Genomic DNA, 13,394 nt, shown 5'->3' with positions numbered 1-13,394 from the left:
AAACCAAGACTTTAAAAAAAACTGACCAAAAAACCACATAATTATAACGTATAGTTACAACAGTGCAAAGCAATACTGTAATTTGATAAAGAGCAGACCATGGCACGGTTAAAAAAAAAGTCTCAAAGTCTCTCGAAAGTCCCATCATCTCACGCAGACGGTAGAAGGAAGAGAAACTCTCTTCCTGCCATGAGCTTCCAGCGCCGCAAACTTGCCGATGCAGCATCCTGGAAGCACCCGACCACAGCTGACTCTTGAGTCAGTCCGAAAACTTCAAGCCTCCGACACCAAGCACCATCTCTGCCGAGTGCTTCGACCCCAGCAACAGGCAATAGGCAAAGCCGAGGATTTGGGGCCTTCCCCTCCAGAGATTCTCAATTACACAGTAGCAACGGCAGCAAAGCAGGCATTTCAGAAGTTTCTCCAGATGTTCCTCCGTGCTTCTCACGTCTGTCTCCATCAAATCAGGATTGTGCATGGCCCCTACTTACAAATACGATATCATTTTGGAGCGGCCGCGCGCGCTGCATCGCGCCGCCATCTTCTCCTCCCCTCTGACTTAGATTTAGATCACTTTGTCAAGATCTGTTTTCACTTTGATACGAGAGTCTTTTTCTGTTGATTGGTGTCAAAAAAGCTAAATTAAATCCACTGTGATTCAATGTTGTAAAACAATAAAACATGAAAGCTTCTGGGGGAGGGGGATGAACACTTTTGCAGGCACTGTAAATAGCAATAAATAATGAGAATCTGAGATAATGTGATAGTCCTTTAAAGTGAGATCGTTGGTGTTGGAACACTTGAATGATGGGGCGAGTGAGTGTGGCTGTCCCCTTTATTCAAGCGTCTGATTGAGGGGTAGTAACTGTTCTTGAACCTGAAATGTTTCAATAATTATATAGTTGCTTCAAGGTAAAATAACCATGAAACCTGTGGCATTTTGCCAATAATGACTGTTAAGATCTTTACCTTTTTATCACTTGAACTTTGGAATTTTTAATTTTTAAATGATATTAAGGTACTTGTAATACAGTATGAACACACTAAATCATTAAATTCCTTGAAGCTCTTTTTTTTCCCCATAAGGTTATAGCTGACCTTCTGCCCTAATTCCCTTCTTTCTTGCGTTCCTTTGTAATGAAGCATTCTAATAATTTCCTTTATGACATCTAACCAGATTGCAAAGCTCAGACAGCAACTTCAACGCACCAAACTCAGCAAGCGGCACAGCAAGGACAAAGAACGTCAGTCACCTCTGCATGGAGATCATACTGCTATGGGTTTGGTACAGCAAGTAAGATGCAGTTCCTTGTCATGGATGGACTTTGTTCATATCATTGTGGTTTAGCATGGCAGTACATTTTAAATGTAATCTAGTCTAACATTGATGTTCTGAATCTCCATGGATGCTGAGTGGCTCTATGCCTTGAGTTTGACTTGAGTTTAGTTCATACTGATCTGCTAACATCTTGAAAGACCTATAGTAGAGCAAACAATGTGTTTTTGCCAAATTTTGTATTTTGAATACTAAAATAGATTGCTTTTTTTTGGGCAGGGCATTGGTGTGTTGGGTAATCTAAGCACTGCACAAGGGAGACGTGCACTGATGTGCCTCATTTTTATACTTTCTCTGCAGTAACTTTGCGTTTCCATATCACTCTGTAAGAATTTCATTTTGAGTTTTAAGTGCAATATTTTGCTGAATTTGGAAAACAATATTTATCAATTATGTATTGAAATATTTTCCTATGGTATTATGGATTATTTTGAATATCTCAGTGGTTGAGTGAATATTTAAAATCTGGAGGAATTGTTTGTATTTGGCATGAAATGTACTACACAATCTTAAAGCTGGTATGACAATATTTTGTAAAAAAAATCAAATTTGCCAATTTTGTAAGTTAAAATTGTTCATTAAAAATTTCCACAGGTTTTTGTTAATTTGCCTAAGGATTTTAGATTAGTGGTATAGAATATATTTGAAGAAAAACTAAACATTTTATTGCCATGTGCATTTAAAACTATAAACCTTCCATCAAATTTTATTGCTTTTTTTAATAACATTGATATATCTTTAAAAGGGAACTTCCAAGTTTGTACCGATTTTGCCAGCCAATCTTGCTTTCACAAAGTTAATTCCACGACTTAGGAACAGCTTGGAAGCAATAAATCAGGAAATTGAAGGGATGTTTATAAAGGAGCCTGGAGATAAAGAATTACTGAGGGTATGTGTTTTTGTAATAAGCCATCACTTGAATAAATTGTGTTTTTAAACTTGCATATAGGTGATCCTCATGTTGTAACCATTTGGGTTTCAGAAATTAGTCCTTGCAGAATTCATAAATCATGACCCATTAGCCTGCAGGTCACCCTTGGGCAAAGTGTAGCACCTGCTTAGACCCACGATCAGGATCACATGAAGCCGGGGGGGGGGGGGGGGGGGGAGGGGGTGGATGGTCATGTGAGCAACTGGTGCATATCACAAGTCCTGGTTATGGAACCACTGACGCCAGACAGGCACACTCTGAAGAGTGATAATTGCAGGGGTCACCCATCTTGTAAAGACACTTGCTAGAAGAAGGCAATGGTAAACCGTTTTTGCAGGAAAATTTACTGAGAACAATCATGGTCATGAGACCATGATTGCCCATGTCATACAACATGGCACCTAATGAACAAATTTGTACAGTTTCTATTGCAACAGCAACTGGGCTGCCAGAATGCTTTCAGCTATGAAAAAGATTAATTGGCATTTAATGAAAATTCAACTGGTTGATATTAGAGATTTACAGGTTAATATTTGGTCAGTTAATAATTAAATGTAATATTGGTGCAGCTGAGCATTCTTTTGTGCCCAACTTTTTCAAACTTAAGTACCTGCAGCTGGTATTTTCTCTTCACAAGAGCTATACATTAATTTGAGTAGTTAAATCATTTCTGAAATGGTTAAGGAGAAAATATTGTCTTTGATACCAGTAGTCCTTCAGATAATCTACTTCAAAGCCAGGTATCAGGTAAAGCCTTTATACCAACAAATACATCTCTGCCTTGCTGCAGTTTCTCATGGCAGTTGTTTGGAATCTTCAGCTGTGTGTCTGTGTCCACCAAGCTGGTTTTCAGGGATGGATGAGGGAAGCACTTTTTCTGGGAGGATCTTGCAGCTTTGGACAAGTGAACCATTCTTAAATGGTCTGTTTTTGATGGCTTTACTTGTAGAGAGGAATTTACCTATCCTGAGACTACGTACATTATGCTTTGTTTTCATCAAGGTATCATGAGCACTATTGGTCTTGTGTTTTATGTTTAAGGTTTGTTAAAACATTTTTAGTCAGCAATTATCTGTGAAACAATGGTTTATTGTATTCAAATAATTTTGTGATTTGGATTTTCCTAACTCTTATTATTCTCTTATCCTCTTTCTTGCTTCTATCTTGTAGATTATGGATGCACCAGATGGGCATAGGGCACCCTTCCCTTCCCAGCAATATAGCAGCATTTCTCAGAATGACCTCTCTCCTGTACCTCTTGAACAGACCAGTGGCTATAGTAGTCCCTCTCTATATCCGTCCCCATCCCCATCTCCTTCATATCCAAATGGAACCCAAGAAGAAGGTGCTTGTATTATCGAAGACTTATCATTTTTTATTCGTGATAAAGGTAAGATCTTGGGCAACATTGAGGTTTTCCAGTTTGCATAGTTTGTAGTAAGATGCAACTTAATTTTTTCTCTTTCTCTTCCGCCACTGACTTGTGTATCATTGAAACAAATTTTCATCTTAAATTTTCATAGTATGTACCAGAAAATTAGGATTATTAAGTCCTATAACAAAGTGTGGGCAAGCATTGTGTGGGCATGTGGCCAAGTGGTTAAGGCATTGGTCGTGAGTTCGAGCCCCAGCAGAGGGAATGTGTTGTGTTCTTGAGCAAGGCACTTAGTCACACATTGCTGTGTGACGACACTGGTGCCAAGCTGTATGGGTCCTAATGCCCTTCCCTTGGACAACATTGGTGTCGTGGAGAGGGGAGACTTGCAGCATGGGCAACTGCTGGTCTTCCATACAACCTTGCCCAGGCCTGCACCCTGGAGAGAAGACTTTCCAGGCGCAGATCCATGGTCTCATAAGACTAACGGATGCCTTTACTTCCCACTTTGGAAAAAGTTGGTGAATGAATTTAACTCCAGCAATCGTTTGAGTATTGACCCTTCCCAAAGATGTACTGTTGCTTATAGTCAAATACTGCTTGTCATATATGTTAATAGCAAAAATAATTGAGGGGAGTTGATGAGGATGAATGAAAAAAATTAAATTGCTGGAGTACAGAAATGAGATGAATGGGATTGTCCACTGTAGAATTATAACATTTCCCTTGTTATTAAATTCATTTTATTTTTATCCCAGTATGAATGAGTACTTTTAATCTTCCAGAATGCCTTTAAAAGTTGTTCTTTTTTGTGGTGGTACCAAAACTTTCTTTGCATTATAGGCACCTAATTGTTTTTAATGTTACTTTTATAAGGGTAAATGAGACCGTAAGATATCGGAGCAGAATTAGGCCATTTGGCCTATTGAGTCTGCTCTGCCATTTCATCATAGCTAATTTATTATCCCTCAAACCCCATTCTTCTGCCTCTCCCTGTAACATTTTGCCTAGAGGTTGGTGACCAGTGGTGTGCCTCAGGGACCCCTACTCTTTGTGATTTTTATAAATGATCTGGATGAGGAAGTGGAGGGATGGGTTAGTAAATTCGCTGATGACACAAAGGTTGGGGGTGTTGTGGATAGTGTGGAGGGCATTGATAGGATGCAAAACTGAGCTGAGAAGTGGCAGATGGAGTTCAACCCAGATAAGTGTGAGGTGGTTCATTTTGGTAGGTCAAATATGATGGCAGAATATAGTATTAATGGTAAGACTCTTGGCAGTGTGGAGGATCAGAGGGATCTTGGGGTCAGAGTCCATAGGACATTCAAAGCTGCTGCACAGGTTGACTCTGGTTAAGAGGGCATATGGTGTATTGGCCTTCATCAGTCTTGGGATTGAGTTTAGGAGCCGAGAGGTAATGTTGCAGCTATGTAGGACCCTGGTCAGACCCCACTTGGAGTACTGTGCTCAGTTCTGGTCGCCTCACTACAGGAAGGATGTGGAAACCATAGAAAGGGTGCAGAGGAGATTTACAAGGATGCTGCCTGGATTGGGGAAGCATGCCTTACGAGAATACATTGAGTGAATTTGGCCTTTTCTCCTTGGAGTGACAGAGGACGAGAGGTAACCTGTTAGAGATATATAGAATGGTGAGAGGCATTGATTGTGTGGATAGTCAGAGGCTTTTTCCCAGGGCTGAAATGGCTAGCACGAGGGGGCACAGTTTTAAGGTGCTTGGAAGTAGGTGCAGAGGAGATGTCGAGTAAGTTTTTTTTTTACACAGTGGTGAGTGCGTGGAATGGGGTGATGGTGGTGGTGGAGGCGGATACGATAGAATCTTTTAAGAGGCTCCTGGATAGGTAGATGGAGCTTAGAAAAATAGAGGGCTATGGGTAACCCTAGGTAATTTCTAAGGTAAGGACATGTTTGGCACAACATTGTGGGCCGAAGGGCCTGTATTGTGCTGTAGGCTTTCTGTTTCTATGTAACCTTTGATGCCAATATTAATCAAGAACCTATCAACCTCCACTTTTAAATGTATCCAGTGATATGGACTTCACAGCCCTCTGGCTATGAACTCCACAGATTCACTAACCTCTCGCTAAAAAAATTCATCCTCATCTCTGTTCTAAATGGACATCCTTCTATTCTGAAGCTATGCCATCTGGTCCTCGACTCCTCTTCCTCCTCTCCCTCCTCCCTCTTCCCCCCCCCCCCCAAACTATCAGAAACATCCACTCCACACCCATTCTATCTAAGCCTTCCAGTATTCGATAGGTTTCAATGAGACTTCCCACCCCACTATCCTCCTAAACTCCAGTGAGCACAGGCCCAGAGCCATCAGACACTCCTCACATGTTAACACTTTCGTTCCTGGAATAGTTCTTGTGAACCTCCTCTGCAACCTCTCCAATGTCAGCATATTTTTTTCATATTTAAGTCTCAACACTCCAAGTGCCATCTGACCAATGCCTTGTAAAGCTTCAGCATTACATCCTTGCTTTTATATTCTAGTGCTCTCAAAATGAATGCTAATATCACATTTGCCTGCCTTGCCATTTGCAAGTTAACCTTTAGGGAATCTTGCCAGTTATTAATTATGTAAAAAATGCATTTATAAGTTTCCCATAACCAGTTTGTAATATTGCTCACAGTTTTTCCACTGTTCTTTCAAATAGATAGTGGCACGAACTCTCCTCTCCTGAAATATGCTTCCTCTCCCAAACCAAACCACAGCTACATGTTCAAACGGGAGCCTCCAGAAGGTTGTGAGCGGGTGACTGCATTTGAAGAAACCCCGTAAGTAAACGATTTGCATCCAAACAATTCAGTGCATTCTCTTTCATAGAAGGATATGTGTGTATGTTGTAATAACTTGGTTGTTATTTCAACTAAACTGAAGGCAATCTGTACTCAAACTTTCCACAGTATTGCTATCAGTTGACTGTTTGGCTTGTAGCATACATCTGTTATGAATCAGTTTGCTCTCAAATTAATGACTAATAGCATATCCCTGTTTTGCCATTGGTGGTGTTTCAGCCCTTGGTTCTATTAGTTTTATGAAGTAACAAATGTAGATTTCTGGACTCTTTCCCTATTAATTATATATAGATATAGCTTTGTCACTCTTAAAAACATTTTTCTCTCCTGGTTCAGACAAGTTTGACAAATGAGGCTACTCTAGCCATGCAAGGGCTGAAGCCAGCATGACCTATTTTGAGGCATAAAAAAATTTTGAATGATCTCTCCTTTCTCACTAGTGTTTGCCTAATTTTCACAGTGAAGCTAGGATGGAGCCTTCATTATGTTAGTTAAGTGGAGTTGGCAAAAGAATGAAATCTAGGCCAAGATGAAAAGCTGAGGGCTTTCTATTCAATATTGACAGCCACGTGCTAATTGGCCTACTAGTGTTGGGTTTTCTCTCGTGTGATGCTTTTTTTAAAAAATTAGGCTGTGGCATTTAAAAAGAAAATCAACCATTTTGATGATTATTATACTCCTCAGTCTGGCTTATAAGAATTAATATTTCAATGGAACATGAATGAACAAAATAAAATCCAATGTGCGGAGTACATAGAACAGTAGGCTGATTGAATTCCAGACTATAACAAGGTGCACATTGTAGCAAAACGGTCACTGTGACTGCATCTTTTACTGAGCTAGATTTGAAAGGCTGAATTAGTTCTGTTAAGACCTGTTTGCACACTATTCAGTTTTATACCTTGTCCTCTGAGTAGATTGTATGGTGTTCAAAATCAGAAGAAGTGATATGCATGTTGAGTATTCCTAAATGTGTTGAATCAAAGCTTATGGGAATTTTTACTTGAAAGGCAATGCATTTGAAGTCATCTGATAAACTGAAACCAGTTCTTGAATTAATTATAATATTATAGTAAAGCAGTACAAGCTGGGAAACAACATGCACAGTGTTTTGGGAGTGGATTTGAGTAAAATGCACAGACAAAATGACAACTTGGTAAAACAGTGAATATGTAAGGCAGAGGGGGTTTGGGAGCAAACTCTAAATTCACTATAATACAGAAATTTGCAGCCATCCAGTTGTAATTCATTTTTAAAACAAAATCCAAAGGCAAACTTTTAAAAATCCCAGATAAAATTCTAATTTATTTTCCAAGTTTATAATGTTGATGTGTCAGTTATCAACAGGTTTTATTACAAAAACTCAGTAGTACTGTCTGGTTTAAAAATACTTTTTTCCAATGAAATGATTGTGGATTATTTTCTTTCTCCCCAGGGCTGTTTCCTTCGAGCAGGCCCTGCTATACTCGTGTCCAGATAAAAACAAAGTTAATTTCAATCCTACCGGATCTGCCTTCTGCCCAGTCCATATTCTTAAGCCTCTCTTACCTAATGTTGACTTGATATTGAGGCACTTACCAGCATCTGTTTCATCGCCCCCCCCAAATACTGGGGTATCTTCGAGCACTTTGACTTCTTGCCAGTCTACAACTCAGGTCTCATTCCAGCAGCCATTGGAGAATTCAGGGACCACAGACTTTGCTGAGCTTTCTAAGGAACAACCTCTACAGTTTGATCCTTGGAAACTTGCTCAGACAGAAGAAAGTGCCTTTTTTCAGAGCTCATTAATAATTTGAACTGGTAAATCTGCAAAAGTTAACAGCTGACTGGAACTTCACAATTAACAAATTTGTGATGAGTACTATAGATTGTGGCCGTCTTAGCTGTTGATGCATTGTTACCTGACTACAGGTTTGTTTCGTATGTTAACAGGCCAATAATTGTAAAATTATTGAGATTTGTAAATATTTATGCTGAGCATTTAATTCATTAACTTGGCACCAAACATCTGCTTGTGTGAATCCAAATTCTTAGCATATATACATAAATGTTTGAGTCCATGGTAACAAATTTTGGAGATGCCTTCTAGTCTTTCCTGCATCTTTTTAATTACAATAGTACATTTTCTTGGCCTGAGTGGAAATGTTGGAAGTGCAGTCAAAGTTTAAAAACAAGCTTAAACTGAAGTAAAATATAAAGACATGACACCATTCTGACCTGCCACTATCTAGTAATTTTGCTGGAGTACTTTCAGTCAGCTTTTAACCTTGTCTCATACCTGGTGTTCAAGATTGCTACAGTATTTTGAAAATAAAATTGTTTATACATTGAAGAATGCACATTGGAACTTTTTTCTCAAATAACTTTTCTTGCTGTTTACTTTATGAAACGTGTTCGTTTTGCATTTTTAAGCAGTGTAGAGCAATGAAAGGTGACTTGTGTAACTGCTGTTGATTTAAAGGCTGTAGAATATAGTTGGAGCAGAATTGATGCACAGACAAGTTGAGCAGAATGAAATACTGGTGTACTCTAGCAGCAAGTACACTTCCTGTCAATCAGACACTTTTTTAAAAAACTCGGCTGCAAAAACGAATTAAATGGTGTTTGATCTCCTTTATTCTTTCTGTAGGTAAAAGTATAATGATGTGGCTTAAGCCCATTAATGGAGATGCCACTTGGGAAATGAAATTTCTGTTTGTTCAATACTGAACAAAATTGTAATTTCCACAAATTATTTTGCTGCAAAGGAGAAGGAAGGTATTTAAAAATCAAAATTTTAAGTCAATCTGGGTAACAAATAGAGAATTGAATTAAAAATAGATTAAGCAAATTAAAAATCGAGTTCATACTCAGTTTCAAAATAAAGAATTGACATTGAGGTTATACTGATCCTAACCTGTGCAATGAGATAGCAATACAATTAAGTGTCTTGATACAGTGCACAAGTGTTTTGTAATGTATTGAACATTGTGTTTACACAATGGAATACACTTGCTGTCCATTTTTTTTTCAATATCACAAGTTTCTCCATTTTATTCCAAGCAAATTAACACCATAATCTGGAGTTTGCCTACACCGGTAGAAAGTATTTTTCCCCCTTGGTTAGCAATTCTAAATGCAACCATTGAGAAGTTCAGTTACTTCTCAAATTATTCTGCACTCAATTTCTATTGACTTTTTGAATCATTTAAAATTTCTGTACTAAAGTGTTTAATACTTTTGAAATGAAAACAAAAAAAAGTTCTGTGCCACCCTTTACAATCAGAGATTGTGGTGGGGTGGGGGGAGGGAGAGAGAATGGCTTAATTCAACAATTTGGTTGCACCATAATAAAGTTTGGTTCTTAGATGGGGGAGACAAAGAGGGAACAAGCAAAGAGGGAACAAGCAATGAGCACAAGGTCTATTTGCACCTGTTATGTCTAACAGCAATTTGTATTTATCTTTTTACTTTCTCATTGTCACTGTTTCAAATGCTTTTTATACTGAATTGTATTTTTAATTTCTAATATAAATCTGGGCTTAAATATACAAATGTTTTTTTTTGTATTTATTTAAACAATGTACCCATCTAAAGGGCTAGCTTCATTAAGTTCCAACTTGGGTATTAAAAATAACTATTTGAAGCCTCTAGCTTAAAAGCAAAGTGTATAGATTTTTTTAAAAAAAATTAATTCCTCTGCATTCCAGTTTAATTTACAGGTATATTTGGATACATAGCCTGTGAAGAAAATAGCACCGTCATTTCAACTTTTATCTTGATGTCTCAAATTTAAAAGATAGTGTGGAATTTTTTTTTTCTCTGGAACAAGTTTAAAATTTATTTCTTAAAACTATTGTTATGGGCATGTACTATGTGCTAGCATTTTAGGTTTTGATGTAATTTTTTGCTGTATCATGCCTTTTCCATCTCTACAATTAAGCTGTAGGTTATATCATATTGGTCTACAATTAGTGATCTTCAAAACTGCTTTGAAAGAAGCTTGATACCCTGGATAATGTAGTGCAATTACTAAATTTGTAGTTGGACTATAGCTCTGGCAAATCTTAGTACTTAATCCTATATTTCTCACCATGTCTTTCTGCCACCACAATCCACTTTTCTCATTCCCAATTTTAATTCTAGAATGCATTTTGTACCATTTTAAAGTACTTGCCAGTTTATTAATAGTGAGGGTGTGAAATGTAATTCAATTCTTATAATTGACAATCTTTGCAGTGAACCAAATATCTGGATTGCCATTTTATTTTTAGTTTCATTTGAAAATTGGCTTTAGATATACTTGGCTCTGAAATCTATACAGGCCAAAGTAAAATATTTGTAACTCTTAAATGTAGTTTGGTCTACACGTTGTCCCATTTAATTCTATAATGTAGCTTTGTGTGTTTTGTATTGTACAAAAAGTAACATCTGCAAAGAAAACTGGTTTTAACAGATTTCAAACTGTATTCTTGGTAATAATTGGGAGGTAGGATTGGTATGCCTTCTGAAGTGGTCAGAAAATAGTTTGGTGTTTTGCCACAGGCGAAGCTTGGATTCAGCAAAGTAACAACCATCTCTAAACAAATTCTGGTAGCTATGTGGAGCCTAATATATGTTTTAATTCCTTTTGAAGAGATGAGTGCTTTGGAAAGGTCAGTATTTAGTGCTCATCACTTTTGTTGGTGGGCTGCTACCTTGGATTGTTCTAATCTTTGTAATGAAAGTTTGGCTTTGTGCTGCTATCTAAGGAACTCCAGGATGATCAAGAAACAAGGCTCATTTCCAGGGCTCCCTACTTTAATAACACATCTATCCAGAAACAACATTTTGCTTTCTATTCTGCCTCCCACTTGTACTGCAGTCAGTATTGTGATACCATCTCCATAAATGCAAGTATCCCTTGTTCCCCACCCTGCCTTTTTTTTTTGGTTTGTGGAATGGATTGGTAGTGAGACTCCCAACTCTTAATATGTAGTAAAGTGAGACTTTAGATCTGGCTGAGTGAAAATTTGAGTATTGAATTGTACACGTGGTAGCGACTGGGATTTGGACAATTAATGACTTTGGGGAACCTGATTTAAAAGTGCTGTTGCCTTTTGTTAACCAACACCATCTAGCGGTAGAAATGCAGTACTGTAACAGTTACATGGGCAGGTCTTAACAGCTACAGATATGTACAAAACTTCTTTCCCTCCCTCTTGTTGAATTTAAGATTAAAACTTGCTTTTGATTTAGTTTACACTGCCATGTGTTTGTTAATTTACAAAAAAGAGAATCCAGCACCACTTGCTGTGTTGCCTCAGAAAAGAGAAAACTTTGCAATTCTCTACATGTTTATAACATGTTCTTTCCAAGGGAATCAAGCAGTGGAAATTTTCAAAGCAATTGTCTGTATGATCTTTGTAAATAGTAAATTTGAGTGAAACAAGATGAAGTTTAAAGCCTGACATTGAAGCTTAACCATTCATTTGTCATCAAAACACTATCAGACTCTTCTCTCTTCACCCCCACCCCCCCCATTAAACATTAACTGTCCATTCACATTCAGAAACTATAAGGGTATCTGAAGAATTCTGATTGTATTGTTTACTTTTGTAGTGTATTTGTTGATCAGAAAAATCTATGCTAACTGAAAATAATATCACATGAATGTTATGAGTAAAGGAAATTGCTGGCCAAGTTAGTTAATGAAACACCAGATTTATATTTAAATAATTGAATTGGCCTGAAAGCATATCTTTGTAGAGTTGTTTTTATAGACACTATTGAAGATTTGGTTATAAATTGTATACATGTTTTGGAACGTTAAGGTTGGACAAATGTACACCACGAGCTGTGTTTAGTTTGTGGATTTGTGTGTTTTTAATAGTTTGAGTTTCAGAAAATACCAATAAAAGCGTTAATTTTCACTGCAGACACCTTTGTGTTGTGCATAAAGGAGATGATGAACTTTGGTGTAACTCTTCAGTTGATTTATTTCCTTCTGGTAATATCAACATTCCACATGTATTAATGACTATCTGTATGTACATAGAAGCAAAACAGTCCAGCTTTTCTTGGTTTTTCTCAAATCATAGACTTTAACATGTTTATCTGATCTCACCAACCTTTTGTGCAATCAACCACATTTCACATTTATTGTGCATATGAACTTTTTTTTTTAAAAAAAAGAGTCCAGCATTTTGCTGAAATGTTATTGAACAAAACTTGTCACTGAGCCATAAGTAGCAGCCTCTGACCAAGCTTGTGGGTTTTCATCATGGCAAGCCTATCATTCTGTTGAAGGGAGGAAAGATCGATTACTTCACATGCTGTACATTTTGACTATACGGACTTGAGGGTGATCTAAAATTCTCCATGTTGTGCTGACTTTTCTGTTTCTGTTGTGCCGTCCATCCATTTGCTTGTCATTCTCCTGCTACCACTGTTTCAAAGTATTTTCTTTGAGGTATGAAGACTTTAGATGTTAGATTTTTATGCTTTCAATTTATTTGAACATTCTGAGTGACTAGAAAGTGGACATTAATGAAAATTGACCTAGCATCAGCTCTGGAATGGCTTCAGGATGACTGCCAAGTTCCCAAAGATGTTTATCTTGAGCACCAAATATCTGGGGGGGGGGGAATATATATATTTATATATACAAACACATACATACATTCTGCATGAATGTGGTCTGGCCATATTTTGGGGAGGATTTTATGGATGTAAGTATCCATTTTCTTTCTACCCCAACCTGTTCTCAATATCTGCTTTCTTTTCCTAAACATGAGCTACAGTAAAACTCTTGATCTGCTATTCAATTATTCAGAAGTCCCAAGTTCAGTGTTGGACTCAATTGTGAGCTGTTTCTTGTGCTCCCTCCCTTAACTTGTCAGGGTACCATTTCTCATGTTTCCTTTAAACTCACCAGGTTCTACATTTTTAAAAAAGATGAAATATGGGCAACA

The 13,394-nt window shown here is 37.6% G+C and overlaps 1 protein-coding gene across 2 annotated transcripts in view; it reads left to right on the top strand.

Annotated features, from left to right (window-relative positions):
* The window catches only part of LOC140191546 (glucocorticoid-induced transcript 1 protein-like), a 45,524-nt gene extending 33,144 nt beyond the window's left edge, over nucleotides 1–12,380 (top strand). For both annotated transcript variants that reach the window (XM_072249014.1, XM_072249013.1), the window contains 5 exons: nucleotides 1,178–1,294; nucleotides 2,082–2,225; nucleotides 3,438–3,657; nucleotides 6,321–6,441; nucleotides 7,898–12,380. In XM_072249014.1, the coding sequence (XP_072105115.1) occupies nucleotides 1,178–1,294; nucleotides 2,082–2,225; nucleotides 3,438–3,657; nucleotides 6,321–6,441; nucleotides 7,898–8,258 (963 nt within the window). In that variant the 3' untranslated portion in view covers nucleotides 8,259–12,380. The remainder of the gene's footprint in view (nucleotides 1–1,177; nucleotides 1,295–2,081; nucleotides 2,226–3,437; nucleotides 3,658–6,320; nucleotides 6,442–7,897) is intronic.
* Nucleotides 12,381–13,394: the final 1,014 nt, after the last annotated feature.

This window comes from Mobula birostris, chromosome X (assembly GCF_030028105.1).
Source record: "Mobula birostris isolate sMobBir1 chromosome X, sMobBir1.hap1, whole genome shotgun sequence".
Taxonomy (NCBI): Eukaryota; Metazoa; Chordata; class Chondrichthyes; order Myliobatiformes; family Myliobatidae; genus Mobula; species Mobula birostris.
Note: the sequence above shows the minus strand (reverse complement) of the source record. Positions and strands in the feature narration are given on the sequence as shown.